General features: G+C 35.7%; 1 protein-coding gene and 1 non-coding gene across 4 annotated transcripts in view; both read left to right on the top strand.

Annotated features, from left to right (window-relative positions):
- The window catches only part of CTNNA3 (catenin alpha 3), a 1783100-nt gene that overhangs the window by 1088505 nt on the left and 677677 nt on the right, over window positions 1-16918 (top strand). For all 3 annotated transcript variants that reach the window (XM_030941008.1, XM_030941007.1, XM_030941009.1), the window contains exon 10: window positions 2429-2521. In XM_030941008.1, coding sequence (XP_030796868.1) covers window positions 2429-2521 — 93 coding nt within the window. The remainder of the gene's footprint in view (window positions 1-2428; window positions 2522-16918) is intronic.
- Window positions 8718-8819, top strand: LOC115900610. The gene has a single exon (XR_004060279.1). It is a non-coding gene; the product is annotated as a small nucleolar RNA U13 (small nucleolar RNA).

The raw sequence follows: 16918 nt of genomic DNA, 5'->3' as shown, positions 1-16918 counted from the left end.
AATATCTTGCTCATGATCAGAAGCTTATTAACTGTGGGATTGGGTTCAAACCCAGATCTGTTTGTCTCCAGAAACTCCCGATATCCTTGTTTCCCTTAGTGAGCTGAAACATGCTACAGAGATCTTATGAATACCAACAAAGCTTTGCCCAAATTTTTCCCAGATACACAAAGGATATCAAATGTCCAAATATCTAAAACTATTTTTACAAAACATCTTATTTTCAGGCTGTATTCTCTGACCAGAGGGAATTACATTTCTACTGTTCTTGGGAACATACTTGACTAAAGAGCCATGCAGAATTTAGGAAGAATCATCATTAGAAGAAATTTGGCTTTCATTCACACATGGATGTCACGTTAGAAAATACATCACAAAATCATTCACATTTGAAATGTAAAGATATTTTATTTCTAACATTTGTCATAGATACTAAGTATCTTAAAATTCGATCTTGTTTGTACAAAATAGCACTAAAACTGCACATACCTTGAAATATACTCTATTACGTAGAAACTTTATTTGACAAAACAATTCTGGTAAGGAGAAGTTCAGGTATGTGCAGGCATAGAATAAATGAAGACAAAAAGAGTGTTAGTATAATAACTGAGAAGAAAACTTCAAGTAGAAAACACAACTTTCACTTGTGTTGTATTTTCATTATAGAGTTGTATAAAATTAATTCTCTTAATATAGACACAAACTGTGTTTAACATAATTTCCATACTATGTCAGTCACTTAATTGGCTTTTAATAAGCCTAGTGGCCAGCCAATGTCTGGAAGAAGAATGCATATTTTCAAAAGGAAAAAGAAGAAAATGAGGATACATTAAATATGAGTAAGTAAAGTAAAAGAGCATCTACAAAGGGACAGTTTTCTGTAATTTCTAAGCTTTGGGTTAACCATCATTCTTGTAATTTGACCACATTGAGCCAATGATTTTTATTTTTATTTTTTTTACTTTAAACAAACAGTGCTCAAATTTACAGGTCAGTATTTTTTGCAAATGCAGTGTGAATTAATATAATACATATTTAAAGCAATTAAACTGTCAAGTTTCACTTTTAGTGATTGGGGTTTGGGGAGTAGAAAGGGGCACAAAAACTGTTGCCCTTTTCAAATAACTCACAAATGTGCTAATTATGTGTCAGATATGAAAGTTGAGGCATGGTGACCTTCAAGCCAACAAAAGACCTTTTCAAGTAAGCCATCCCCATGTACATTAATGAAGTGAACAATGCCCTTCCACAGTTAAATAATGTATGGCTGTTATTTCATTATATGTGAATGAAAACCAAGGAGTTATTTCACTAGTGGCATATTAAAATAAATGTTATAAAAAAGCAAAGACTGTAAATCCATTTCACTAACATTTTGTGGTACTCTTAAAATAGTGATCCAAAGTCATATGTTGTTTATTTCTACTGCATGTGGCTAATGCATGGTTTCTCCACAACTGGATGTATTTTAGATCTTAGCAGGAAAAACTGCAATGTGTTAAAGTATAAAACAATTGACAGAGATATTTTAAAAGATAGAAAAATTATTGTTAGATCAAGTATCTCCTTGCAATGATAAAGATAATGATATATTTTGTAGATCAGAGAGAACAGTGCCTCTCTCCATAAGCCTTACTCCGTTAGTAAGAAGAATGTTGAACAAGAGCGGGGTTCAGAGGAAGGGAAAATAATCTCCCACTCTTTATCGTGGCTCTTTCATGGTCCGGAGAAAGTATTTATAAACCTTGGATTTAGGTCATGGACATAATGGTAATAAAAAGAGCACCCATTTTGTTGGAAGAAAATGTAAATTTCAAAAGCAATAATATAAGAGAAATTTGGGTGTCACTAATGCTTGAATCAAATGCACTGCTGGAATGTCAAACAGTACCCATGAAGTTGTAGTGGAAAATCAAGAGCAGGAAGAAGTTAATTATCTTGTATTTGTTCAGCTTTGTAGTGTATTTGATACAAACAAAACATATATACAGATACAGTCATACTTAATGCAACTTAAATATGAGTAATAGACCTCTGGGAAATAATAAACCAATTACTAATTTAAAATAAATCACAATCATATGAGATTCCAAAATCCTATTAGCATTCAATCCATAAACATATTTTTTCCAGTCTCACAATAGCTTCTTATTATGGGTTAGGTGTTGATACCAAGAGACTGTACAGGGTTTACAGATTCACTCACTAGTCTCTCCTCATTTTAAACAATTCTCTAGGTCTTTCTATTGCTATTTGCTTTAATAGATTATCTGAATTCTTTCATAAAATGGATACCAGTGATGTTTTTGAGAATGTTCTTTGTCATTGAGATTCTCAATGAATGTGTACATGTTCTTGTTCAGTATAAGTGTTGCTACATTTCCTTGATAATCTAAAATAATTTCCATTGTTTTGGATTGTATTTAAGGTGGCAAATCTTGCTTGTTCCATGTCAACAAATGAAGATGGAATTAAAATTGTCAAAATTGCAGCCAATCATTTGGAAACCTTGTGTCCACAGGTATGATAACTAAGTTACTGTCTTTTTGTCTGTAAAATTATATATAATTAATTCCTAATGCTTTTATGCATATGAAAATACACTATTATTATTATTTTTTCTTTTTTTCTGAGACCAAGTCTCACTCTGTAGCCCAGGCTGGAATGCAGTGGCGTGATGTCGGCTCACTGCAACCTCTTCTTCCTGAGTAGCTGGGATTACAGGCATGCACCACCATGCCTGACTAATTTCTGTATTTTTAGTAGAGATAGGGTTTCATCAAGTTGGCCAGGCTGGTCTCAAACTCCTGACCTCAAGTGATCTGCCCACTTTGACCTCCCAAAGTGCTGGGATTACAGGCATGAGCCACCGTGCTCGGCCAAAATGTTTATTTGAAGCATAGAGGACTGAATTGTCCTAAGGTGATTCTTAAAAAGAGAATAGAGAAAACGACTGACATTCCTTAAGTGGCCATATTGGAATCTCCTGAGGCAATGATGCTTGGTCCAAATGATTTGATTTGTTTTTAGTGATTATTTATTTTGAAATTTCAAATGGGTTGAAAGGATTGACTCTTTTTTTCTTTTATCAAAGAAGATATGTGTTTGAAAAAAGTTAAATATTTTCTTGTCAGTAATTCAGATGTTTCTTAAAACCTGAAGAGTCTTCACTGAAAGAGTGAAGGTTTTAAGTAAAATCTTAAAACTACATGACAAATAGTTTTGAAGCCATGAATCAACATACACATAGGGCAATTTAAACACTCTTGTCTGAGAAGAAGCAGGAAATAATATGGATACTTCCTAATGAAGACCACATATGTTATAAGGATGATAAATATAACAAAGATTAGGGACTTTAATTCTCTGGATGTCTCCTGAGATTCTCATTCTACAAAAAGTAGGGCATGTGTTAAATTCTTGATTTGCCTTGCTGACAATTTCATCTCTAAGAATATTGAGGAAACTGTGAAGGAAACTGCATCTTTGGACTTAATGTTGATTAACAAGTAAGAACAAGCTGGAAAAGTGGAGTCTAGGGGACCTGCAGCTGAGATCTCCCAACTGATGTCAATTTTCTATGAAACTCCAGAGGGAACAGAATACTCCAACAAGGTCTCTAAAGTAGTTGAATGAAATACACTCCCATCAACATTCTGTAAGTGTTCTCATCTCTGCACATTGTGAATAACGCTCAAGGTTATCACTTTTTAAAATGCCTTTTCAATCTGAAAGTATTAAGTATTTCTCATTGGTTTTAATGTGTAATTTTCTGATTCCTAGTGAGAACATTCTTTTCGCAAATATTTATTGACTATTTGACTTTCTAATTCGGTGACTTGCTTATATCCTTTACGAAGTTTCCAATTTTAGTTAGGTTGTCTTTTTTGTAATTAATTTGCTTAGGTTTGTTAAAAATATCTCTGTTGCTCATGTCTTTTGAAATATTTTTAAAATAATTTTTCAGTCGCAGACTTTAAGAACTTTAACGTAAACGTATGATTTATCTTTTAGTTATTTTAATATGTAGTTATGGAGCACCTACTGTGTGCCCTGGTTTGTGGTTTTGTGCCTTGTTAAGACATTCTATCAACAAATATGTCACGTATTTCCCACATTATGTTGTTAAAAGAGTAAAGTATTATTATTCAACATACAGGTATTTATTCCTTCTGAAATATATTTTTATGTCTAACATGAGGTAGAGATCGTTTCATTTTGTAGTGTGGACATTTGGGCCACCATCATATATTAAATAGTTGATCTTTTCTCAATTACTGTGAAATTCTACCATTGTTTCACACATATCCCATGAAGACTTACAAATATTTCCATTGTCTAATATATATTTGTATACATGTTCATGTATACTTATAAACATAAATACACATACACATATACAAATTTATATAATGCATTAAATATATAATACATATATAACAATGTATAATTATTTTTGGTTTGTTCCACATGCAAAGATAGGTTGATAGGCAAAGTGAAACATTTCAAGGTACACAAGTTTCTGGACTTTCTATTCTGTTCCATTGGTCTATTTCTCTATCCCTGTAACAGTATCATAATGTTTTAAGCATGGTTTTACATTAAATCCTAATATCTTCTAGGCAAGCTGGCTCATCCTGTTTTTTTTTCTTTAAATTATAGCTGTCATTCTTAATTTTTATATAACTTTTGGGATTAACTTATCAAGTATCATGGAAAAACATTAGAAGTTAGATTTAAAACGTTAAAATGTTTTGAATTATAGATTATTTTAGGGAATGACCCCTTTAAGATATTTAATCTTTCCATTAATAAACATCTTACATCTACAGTAATCCTCCTTGTCTGCTGTTTCGCTTTTGATGGTTTCTGTTACCCTCAGTCAACTGTATTAATAGTTCATTTAATAAACTATTAAATGAAAAATTCCAGAAATAATAAGTTTTAAATTGCATGTAATTCCCCATCTTGAGATCAAACCTTTTCTTCATCTCTCTCTGTCCCACCCAGGACATGAATCATCCCTTTGTCTAGCATATTCATGCTGTAAATACCACCCTCCTGTTACTCATTTACCAGCCGTCGTGGTTATCCAATCAACTGTCGCAGTACTCATGTTCAAGTCACCTGTATTTTACTTAATAATGGTGCCAAAATACAAGAGTAGTGACTCTGGCAATTAAGATATGAAAAAAAAAAAAAAATCATATGCTGTGGTTGCTAAAATCCATGGTAAGAACGGATCCTCTGTGAAATTGTGAAGAAGGAAAAAGAAATTAATGCTCATTTTGCTGTCGCACCTCAAATTGCAAAAGTTATGGCCACAGTGAATTATAAGATGGAAAAGGCATTAAGTTTTTGGGCAGAAGACATGAACGGAAAATGTGTTCTCATTGATGATAACTGGGTTTGGTACCATCTGAGGTTTTAATCATCTGTTGAATGATCTTGGAACATATGCTCTGCAGAGAATGGAGGACTACTGTATCTCCATAATCAGATCTTTTTTAAAAGTTATCCTTCAGAGATACTGTTTTCTTAATTATTTATTTTAGTAAACATCGTGGTTCTGAATATCTTCTACTGCTGTTGATTTCCAATTTTTTCTCTCCAGACCAAATATCTCCCCTGAAAAACCAGACTCACATATGCCTAATTTTTCCTTTGGCATCTTTACTTTGATATCTAGAAAACATCTAAAATTTAAAATAGCCTAAATGAAACTTCTAATTTCTCCATCTTCATCTTATTCCACTTCTCTTTCAGTTCCTAGCTCTGGTTAAAAACCTGGGAGGTTTTCTTTACTCATTCATTCATTATTTATTGAACATTTACTATGTGGTGGGCACTGTTAATGCATCTAGAGAGAAAATAGTAAAGAAAACAAATGATAAACAAAAAATGCCTGCTTTGGTGAAGTTGTTGTTGGAATGATATCTAATGGCTGTTTTTCCTACCTAATCCATTAACAAGTCCTACCATTTCGCAAAAAAAACTCTATCTTGAATCTATATACTTCTCTCCACCTTGTTTGTCAACATCTTAGCCTACGCCACCATCATTTCTATCTTGGACTACAGAAATGTCATTCTAAGGCCGGGCGCGGTGGCTCAAGCCTGTAATCCCAGCACTTTGGGAGGCCGAGACGGGCGGATCACGAGGTCAGGAGATCGAGACCATCCTGGCTAATACGGTGAAACCCCGTCTCTACTAAAAAATACAAAAAAATTAGCCGGGCGAGGTGGTGGGCGCCTGTAGTCCCAGCTATTCGGGAGGCTGAGGCAGGAGAATGGCGTGAACCCGGGAGGCGGAGCTTGCAGTGAGCTGAGATCCGGCCACAGCACTCCAGCCTGGGCGGCGGAGCGAGACTCCGTCTCAAAAAAAAAAAAAAAAAAAAAAAAAGAAAAAAAATGTCATTCTATATGGTCTCCATGCCTACACTCATATCTCTGTAAAACATAAAGTTTTAAAGGTGTTCATCAGAAAAATCACTTTCCTTAGCTTTTTAAAATGCAGACTATTTTTATATCTTAATCAGACCTATATGCTTTTCCTACTGCCTAACTTCCAACCCCACTCCATATTATTATTTTTTCACCCACTAGATCTCTACATAGTTCCTTTTGTGTTTCTAGAACACAGTAACCCTCTTTCCACCTGGTAGGGTGTTTGCACTTCATAATACCCCGGTGTTTTTTTCCCATATGGCCATATGGACAACTTCTTTTATGTTCAATTTACGAGGACTCAGCTTAAATATCATCTTCTCAGAGATCAATCTCCCTTCTCTCTAAATCACTCCTCCAGCTATGACTTACTATGTTACCATACTTGCTTATTTTAGAGTCTATATCACAACCTGAAGTTATATTTTATATTAATTTGTTACCTTTATTATATATATTACATACTCACGAAGAAAGTTCATGAAGTCAATGATTTGATCTTCCTTATTCGCTATTAATATCCCCTGTACCTAGGAGAAATAAAATATATATTGGATGTTCAATAAATATTTGTTCAGTATATACATGAGAGAGAAGGTTACTAGAATGATAAATCATTCTATGTTCATAAAGGGCAGGGAGGATTTTGGCAACAACTTCTTGATATTTTTCTTAATATGATGTGTCTTATTTTTCATAAGATGAAAAAAAGGCAGTATAATCACTTTGAGCTGTAACTGACAGAAAGAAAAAAAAAAAACCTTTACAGTGGCTTTTTTATGTATAGATACTGTCCAAGTATGAGATCTGAATTCATAGGCTAGGTTGATTTTAGAGTGAGTCAGGTAAGTTCTGGGTCACGAGGAGCTGATAGGGTGGCCCTGAATTTCTGTTTGTTAAGTACAATTGAATTCACCTAAGTTTCAGTGAATTGAGTTGTTCTGGTTCTTACTGTGCACAAAGGACCTCAACTGTAAAGCTTTGCCCAGTTATAGGTATCACCCTTCAAAAAAGATTTATCACTTGGAGCATACTTAGCAGAGATATTTGAAATAGTGACATGAGTTGAAACTATGTCATATGTACACCTCAGAAAAGCAATAGGGAATTTTTAGCCTGGAAAAGACCTGGAGAAACACAATCACTCTCATTATGTCTTTAAAGGACTATGATGTGAACGACTTGTTCTGAAGGGCCCCGAGGGGCAGAGTACAACCTGTGAGCAGATGTTAGAAGAATGCAAATTTTATCTCAAGATAGAGATGAGTGTTTTTAGCAGAGCTATCCTGACAGGAATTGAACTTCACTGAGAACACAGGATTTGGCGTTTCTCAACACTACAGACATTTAACACAAGGAGAGTAACTAGTTGACCAAGGTATTTTAATGGGGGGCACAAACAAACCTTGGGTGAAAAGTGGGTCTAGAAGCCTTTTGAAACCCAATCCTGAGATCCTCTAATGGATCTGTCTATTTTATGAAAGAGAGAACTGTGATCTGGATAACAGCATTGCTGGAGTACTACAGGTGTGTGAACAGTTATACTCAACCTGGTGGAAGGATAAAGCCATCTATAGGGCTTAATCCTTGCTCCATTGTAACAAGTGACTTGAAAGAATATTGAAAAAATAAACATTTTATATTTGCATAAGGCACAAAACTGAGAAAGATAGACAGAATAGTCTAATGTTTGAAAATTCATAAGCTGAAATTAAATAAGGGCAAATACAAAGTCAGAGCTTAAGCTTAAATAAAATCTATTGCACGAGCGTATAGTGAAACTATTGCACATCAAATGCACATGGGGCACCAGGACTTGAGAGGGACATTTGCTATCTGGTTCAGTGAATTTCAAACCTGGGTCTATGAAAGCATTTTCATGGTCTATAGCAAAAGTAGCTCAGTGTAGTTAGCTTTTTTTCATATAGTGAAATTTAATCAACTTTTTATTCTGAGGTTTTATATTTACTACTTTATCAGAAATATTTGATTTCTGAAATCATAAAGTAGATAATAGTCTTTTTTACATTTTTATTTTTGGCAAAAAATAAATTATTTATCAATAAAAAATATTTTTTTCTTACTTTACGAATAAAAAAATAAAAATATACTCACCCTATGTCAGTTCCTTCTCTTTCCTGTGTCTCCTTCTTCTTTGAAAAATATTTGTGGCCTGAAAAGTCCAGAAAGTTAAAAGTACTAATTTAGGTGACTTAATGGTATAAGTCAGTAGCATGATATGAGGACTGACTTACAGCTTTGAAATAATTGATCTTTTTGTAGTGTAAGTGTGATCATTGGATTTGCATGCTCATGTGTGAATCGTGCCTCCCTCAAACCTTGTTATGACACCAGCACATTATTCGTATGACATGAAAAATAAAATGATTATGATACTTAGCTTGTGAAATAGAAGGAAATTTTCAGTATACTTGGCACACGAATGTCTTCATCAAGAATTTCATGCTGAATCCTGGGCCCATAGTTTAAAGGATAGGCAGAAAAAGAATAAGTTGTTTTAAGCCATAGTGAGCTGTCACCTCATTACTGGAAGTGTTTAAACAAAGGCAAAATAGGGTATACCTTGACAAAAGTATTGGAGAGAGAATTTCATTATTGAGAGGTAGAAGAATTAGATCATGTTAAGTGTTCTTTCCATAAATAAGATTCACAAATTAACAAAAATCATTATGAAAACCTAGGGTATTTTCCCTGTGGTGAACACACATTCAATTAGGCAGACCCTCCTAAGTACTTAAATTTTCCAGAATCAAAAGAGAGAAATATGGTTCTAAAATAAATCAAGTTTTCCAATCACTGTCTAATTTGAGTCAGTATCTAGTACTGCTTTGTTATATCTCTGTTGCTCTCACCAAGTAGTATCCAATGACCTGACAGGGCTAAAACATCTTCCAGAGGTACCTAATTTATTTTCAGTGATGTAGTTGGGTACAAAGAGATAATATTTTTATAAGTTGTTACTGAAAATCTATAATTTCTAAAAGAGATATATATTGGGTGTGTTGGTAAGTAGGGAAGAAAGACAACATTGCCCTAGAGAAGCATGTGAAATATAAAAAGAACAAAGTATTTGGGTTAGGGCATGCACTGGAGGTCACTTGTATTCATATTTTAACATAGAAAGCTATAAACTCCATGAGGATAGGAATTTTTGTTCTGCTGATATATCCTAAGAATAATGCTTGACACATAGTAGGCTGAGTGAATGATTATACCTCAATGACCTTTTTAGGATTATATTCATTGGCAGGTAAATATTGGAAGGCATTACTATTCCCCTTCCTTCTTCGTTTTCTGGGAGTGTAGAAACTCTCAATTTCTAATCAAAGTGATAAAAAGTCCCAGTACGACACTTTGTCTGTTGAAGTACAAGTCATGTGAAGTGACTGGCATTATCTCTCTCTGCATAGACAGGACTATTTTGCAAAAACAGCGACTTGTTCTGATTAAGTTATGATGTATTTAGTACACACTTCAGTAAGGGCATTAGACTGTTTCTTTCAAATGGAAAACCATGTACTTATTTGTATGGGATTTTTATTTGTTTTTCTGATAGAGAAGCTCTCATATCTGTGAACTGAAAGCACTTAATTTTCTAAGTATCAAGCTTTGGGGAAGTAAATATATTTTGTTTCATCTACTGTTGATGATGATGATGGATGTTTTGTTTTCAACTAAACAATATAGGACCCAAATATTCAATGTAAAATGACCATATTCTTTAAGAATCATGTAAGAGCCATATCAGGCCTTTTATAATTTATGCCTAATTTATTTCTTTTCACTTCAGGGAATGGCACAAATGCTCTTAAAATTTTGGAAACCATCAGTTGTGTCATAATGTAAAAAAGACTTAAATGAGGTGATTTTGTTTTTTAAACGTTTATAATAATTGAGTGGTATGTCCTCAAGACTGACTAGGGTGATTTCAGATGTAAGTTTAGTACCAGTTTCTTTCCAGTGATGGTGTGGTATCTATGTGGGGAGACAGTGCTTGGGTGCAGCTGTGAGCACAGCTACTACGACTGGAAATGTCTGTGCCTTTATCCTATCATTGCTCTGTATCTTGTTCCAATTACACAGCCACTTTCTTCCACTCACTCCAAGGATCTCTTCATTCAGCAAATACTTACAGACCACCTACTGGGAGCATCCATGAAGCTAGGGTGAGCCAGGGGCAGGGAGTGGGAATTTAGGGGGTACTCAACAGAGCAGTTCTGAGAAAGAAGAATTTTAAGGTCTAAGTTTTATTAGAAGGAAAATCGGAGGTGGTGTGTCCTGGCAGAAGAAACAGAATTTGTGGAGGAGAAGTCATGGTCATCAAACTCAAGTGGGGAAATGGGGTAAAAAATTAGATAATGACTTTAAAGTACGTAGCCTAGAATAAGCATGGTTTCAGATGCAGGCCAAGGCAAGAATCTCAGAATGAATTACAAACCAAAGTGTTTACAGCCTCGTTTATAATCATGGTGTGTGCTGCGATATTAAGCACATTAACATAAAGGATCTGTGCTGGCCTGTACAATGTTCTTCTAGTCATGGAGGAAAATAAAGATAGAGCCTTGCTGACATTAAGTTTATAATCAAAAGGGAAATTTATTGTCCAGATAGAAAGGAAGTGGTGTTTGGGAGGGATCGGTGGAAATGGCCTGAGAATTGGATTCATGTCAGGGGATACAGGGAGAGCCCACAGAAAAGTGTCATTTTTCATGAGCCTTGAAGGAGAAGCAAGATTTGCACATTTGGGAAAATATGAAAAGGGCATTCTAGGCAGAGGAGATGGAAAAACATATAATAGAAATTGAAAAAAGTAAGCAATCAAGTCTGTCTAAGCCATGTTGTTTCTTTACAGGAGGCTTGCTTGGATTTTGGGTGGAACAATTCTTTGTTGTGTGATACAGTCACAGTGGTGGGGCTCAGCCTTTTCTGGGGAGGCCAGAAAGCTCAGAATCGGCACCTCCCCCAGTCCAGTCTTTCTAATAACCAAAAGTGCCTTCACACATTTCCATAAACCTCCTAGTAAAGTGGTGTTGCCCCATTTAAGAACCAGTGGGAGGGCATAGTCTGTGGAAAGATAAGTTGTAGCCGTTAGTGCCAAGTGAAGTGGTTTAGATCGGTTTCATAGATTTGGTTTAGTCACTACAGGTTTTGAGTAGGACAGTGACATCATCACAGCTGTGCTTTTGGAAGATTGATTTTAAAATTCTGTGTCAACTGAATTGCAAAAGGGAGAGGCATGACCTGCTAAAAGATAATTGAATATTACATGCAGAAGTCAGGGCCTGAATAAGAGATGTAAGAATAAAAATGTTTAAGATGGTACAAATTGCAAATGGATAATATAAATTGATCAGAAATTGAAAACAAATTAGATGATTGTGATGATGGAGGCGAAAGGGAATGAATTTGAGGTTTATAGTACCTGGGAAGATAGTGGTTATATTAGAAGAAATTGGAAACAAAATGAAGAAAGGGACACTTAAGGACAGAAATGAATATATTTAAGTTACTCCCAGAAGATCCACATTGAGGTAACAGAAAATAAAACTACAAGAACTTGAGATGTTATCACTAGATTATGGTAGCCATTTATGTAGATGTGATAATTAGAACCATAAATGTGGGATGACATTGCTAAAGAGCAAAATAAAAATAAAAGAATCAAAGGCATAACCTTAAGAAAACACATCTGGGAAAGAAAAGGAAGAGGAACCCCAAAAAGAACAAGGAGCAAACTAAGAGGAAAGTCAGGGAAGTGTGGCTTGCTGGAAGCCTAGCAAATGGGAGCATTTCAGCACAGTGATCATCTAAGCCAGATACTCCAGTGAGGTACAGAGTGATGAGTACTGACAATTGGAAATTAGGAAGTAAGCAGTCATCTTAACAAAATAATGGTTTCAGCAGCATTGTGAGAAATGAGGAGAGGGCAGGGGCCAGAAGCTACATTCCTAGATTATTTTCCCCCTTAAATTGAAAAATAAACCTAATTGTGGAAAAGAGAATCACTGGGAAGCTCCACTTGCAGACTTTTACCATAAAGTCCTACCATACTTTTTACTGTCAGTTATTTTTTCCTTCATTTGCATGTTTATTAATTGGTATATCATAGTTATATATATTTTGGGGATACATATGATATTTGGATACATAAACAATGTGTAATAATCAAATCAGGGTAATTGGAATATCCATCACCTCAAATATTTATCCTTTTTCTGTGTTGGACACTCTACAATTCTTCACTTCTAGCTTTTTGAAGCATATAATAAATTATTGTCAATTATAATTTTCCTATTGTACTATCTAATAGCTGAACTTACTTCTATCTAACTGTATTTTTGTACCCATTAACCAACTTCTCTTTACTGCTCCCTCTTCTCTTTCCGGCCTCTGGTAACCACCATTCTACCTCCATGAGATCCACAGTTTTAGTGAGTAAGAACATGCAATATTTGTGTTTCCATGCCTAGCTTATTTCATTTAACATAATGACCTCCAGTTCAATCTGTATGGCTGCAAAAGATAGGATTTCATTTTTTGTGGCTGAATAATATTCCATTGTATGTGTGCATGTATATATACACACATATACCACATGTTTTTTATTTATTCATCTGTTAATGAACACTTAGGTTGACTCCATATTTTGGCTATTGTGAACAGTGCTGCAATAAACATGGGAGTACAGATACCTCTTTAACATACCGATTTACTTTCTTTGGGGGTATATACCCAGTATTGGGATTGCTGGATCATATGGTACTTCTATTTTTAGTTTTTTGAGAAACCTCCATACAGTTTTCCATATTTGCTGTATGACTTTATATTCCCACCAACAGTGTACGAGCATTCTCCCTTCTCCACATCCTTGCTAGTGTTAATTTTTGTCCTTTTAATAATAGCTATTCGAACTGGCCTGAGATTATATCTCTTTGTGGTTTGATTTGAATTTCCTTGATGACTAGTTATGTCTTCTTTTGAGAAATGTTTATTCAGGTCTTTGGGCCATTTTTTTCCCCAACATGTCTAAATAAACTGTTATTGAAACACAGCCATGTGAGTTCCTTTATGTATTGTCTACAGTTGCTTTCATACAACAAGGAAAGAGAACATCCATCTAACCTAAAATAGTTACTATATGGCTTTTTAAAAAAATTCTTTAAGTTCAGGTGTACATGTGTGGGTTTGTTATATAGGGTAAGCTCATGTCACGGGTCCTGAAGCGTTTGCTCCAGGACCATAGCCCCTTGGGTATTTTTACACACAAACTAGAGGCTATTCAAACTCCAGGCTATGTTCCTGGAGATTATTTTGTCACCCAGGTATTAAGCCTAGTGCCCATTAGTTATTTTCCCTAATCCTCTTCCTCCTCTCACCCTCTACCTTCTAGCAGGCACTGGTGTCTGTTGTTGCCCTCTATGTGTCCATCTGTGTTCCTCATTTAACTCCCACTTATAAGTAAGAACATGCAGTATTTGGTTTTCTGTTCCATGTTAGTTTGCTAAGAATAATGGCCTCCAGCTCCACCTATGTTACTGCAAAGGACATGATCTCATTCTTTTTTATGGCTGCAGAGTATTCCATGGTGTATAGGTACCACATTTTCTTTATCCAGTCTACCAACTGATGCACATGTGCATTGATTCCTTGTCTTTGCTATGGTGAGTAGTGCTGCAATGAACATACACATATATGTGTCTTTATGATAGAATGACTTATATTTCTTTGGATATATACCCAGCACTAGGATCATTGGGTCAAATGGTATTTTGTATTTAGGTCTTTGAGGATTTGCCATGCTGTTTTCCACATGGTTGAAATAATTTACACTCCCACCAACAGTGTGTAAGTTGTTCCTTTTTCTCTGCAACCTTGCTAGCATCTGTTATTTTTTAACTTTTTAGTAATAGCTATTCTGACTGGTATGAGATGGCATTGGATTGTGGTTTTGATTTGTATTTCTTTAATGATAGGTGATGTTGAGCTTTTTGCATATTTTTTTGGCCACATGTATGTCTTCTTTAGAAAAGTGTTCACTTTTCTAAACTTACCCACTTTTTAATGGGGTTGCTTTTTTTTTTTCTTGTAAACTTATATAAGTTTCTTATAGATACTAGATAATAGACCTCTGGCTAGGTGTGATGGCTCACAACTGTAATCCCAGCACTTTGGGAGGCCGAGCAGGGCAGATCAGATCGCTTGAGGTCAGGAGTTTGAGACCAGCCTGGCCAACATGGTGAAACTTCATCTCTACTAAAAATAACAACAACAACAACAACAAAATTAGCCAGACATGGTGGCACATACTTGTAGTCCCAACTTCTTGGGAGGCTGAGGTGGGAGGATCACTTGAAACTGAGAGGTAGAGGTTACAGTGAGCTAAGATCGCACCACTGCAGTCCAGCCTGGGTGACACAGCGAGACTGTCTCAAAAAAAGAAAAAGAAAAAAGATAATAGACCTTTGTCAGATGTATAGTTTGCAGAATTTATCTCCCATTCTGTAAGTTGTCTGTTATACTCTGTTGAATATTTCTTCTGTTGTGCAGAAGTTCTTTAGTTTAATTATATCCCAATTGTCAATTTTTTCTCATTGTAATTGCTTTTAGTGTCTTTGTCATGAAATCTTTGCCCATTCCTGTGTCCAACATGGTATTGCCTAGGTTGTCTTCCAGGGATTTTATAGGTTGGGGTTATACATTTAAATGTTTAATCCATTTTGAATTAATGTTTGTATACGATGTAAGGAAGGGGTCCAGTTTCAACCTTCTGCATATGGCTAGCCAGTTATCTCAACATCGTTTATTGAATAAGGAGTCCTTTCCCCATTGCTTGTTTTTTGTCAGTTTTTTTGAAGATCAGATGGTTGCGGGTGTGCAGCCTTATTTCTGGATACTCTATTCTATTCCATTGGTCTCTGTTTTTATTTTGGTGTGCCATTTTGTTTACTATAGTGCTATAGTAAAGTTTGAAGCTAGCAGCATGATGCCTCCAGCTTTACTCTTTTTACACAGGATTGTCTTGGCTATTTGGGCTGTTTTTGTTCCATATGAATTTTAAAATAGTTTTTTTATAGTTGGGTGAAGAGTGTCATTGGTAGTTTAATAGGAATAGCATTGAATCTATAAATTGCTTTGGGCAATATGGTCATTTTAAGAATTTTGATTCTTCCTATTCATGAGCATGGGATGTTTCTCCATTTGTTTGTGTCATCTCTGATTTCTTTGAGCAGTGTTCTGTAATTCTCATTATAGAGAACTTTCACCTCCCTGATTACCTGTATTCCCAGATATTTTATTCTTTCTGTGGCAATTGTGGATGGGATTGCATTTCCGATTTGGCTCTTGGCTTGACTATTGTTGGTGTATAGGAATGGTAGTGATTTCTGTACATTAGTTTTGTACCCTGAGACTTTGCTGAAGTTTTTTTTATCAGCTTAAGTTTTGAGCTGATACTGTGGAGTTTTCTAGATGTAGGATCATGTCATCTGCAAACAGGAATAATTGGACTTTCCCTCTTCCTGTTTACATGTCCTTTATTTATTTCTCTTCCCTGATTGCTCTGGCCAGGACTTCCAATACTATGTTGGATAAGGAATAGTAAGACAGAGCATCCTTATCTTGTGCTGGTTTTCAAGGAAGTGCTTCTAACTTTTGCCCATTCAGTTTAATATTGACTGTGTGTTTGTCATAGATGACTGTTATTATTTTGAGGTATGTTTTCTCAATACCTAGTTTATTGAGAGTGTTTAACATAAAAGTGATATTGAATTTTATTGAAAGCCTTTTCTGCATCTATTGAGAAAATCATGTGGTTTTCGTCTTTAGTTTGCTTATGTGATAAATCACATGTATTGGGTTGAATCAACGTTGCATCCCAGGGATGAAACCTACTTGATCGTGGTGCATTTGCTTTTTGATGTGCTGCTGGATTCAGTTTGCAGGTATTTTGTTCAGGATTTCTGCTTCAAAATTCTTTAAAGATATTGGCCTGAAGTTTCTTTTCTTCTTCTTCTTCTCGTGCTGAGGAGGCGGCTTTCTCGGCGGGGCGGATCTCCGGACTCGCTGCTTCGTCGCGGCGGGCAGGTTCTTACGCAATTGCTACGCTCCTTTCCTCTTCTCGGTCGGCGGCCGGCTTCGTTCTTATCTCGCTTTCTTCCGCTTCTTCTCTGTCTTCTCTCATTTCCGAGCTCGCTACTCTGCCTATCTCCTCTTCTTACGCTCTGCTTCTCTTCTAACTTCCTTCCCCGCTGCTTCCTTATATTCTTCCCCTTAAGGTCTCCCTTCCTCTTCCCCTTCCTCTTCCCTTCCTCTTCCCCTTCCTCTTCCTCTTCCTCTTCTCCTTCCTCTTCTCCTTCCTCTTCTCCTTCCTCTTCTCCTTCCTCTTCCTCTTCTTCCTCCTCTTCTTCCTCCTCTTCTTCCTATTCCTCTTCCTCTTCCTCCTCCTCCTCCTC

The sequence above is a fragment of the Rhinopithecus roxellana genome, chromosome 11 (assembly GCF_007565055.1).
Source record: "Rhinopithecus roxellana isolate Shanxi Qingling chromosome 11, ASM756505v1, whole genome shotgun sequence".
In the NCBI taxonomy this organism is placed as follows: Eukaryota; Metazoa; Chordata; class Mammalia; order Primates; family Cercopithecidae; genus Rhinopithecus; species Rhinopithecus roxellana.
Note: the sequence above shows the minus strand (reverse complement) of the source record. Positions and strands in the feature narration are given on the sequence as shown.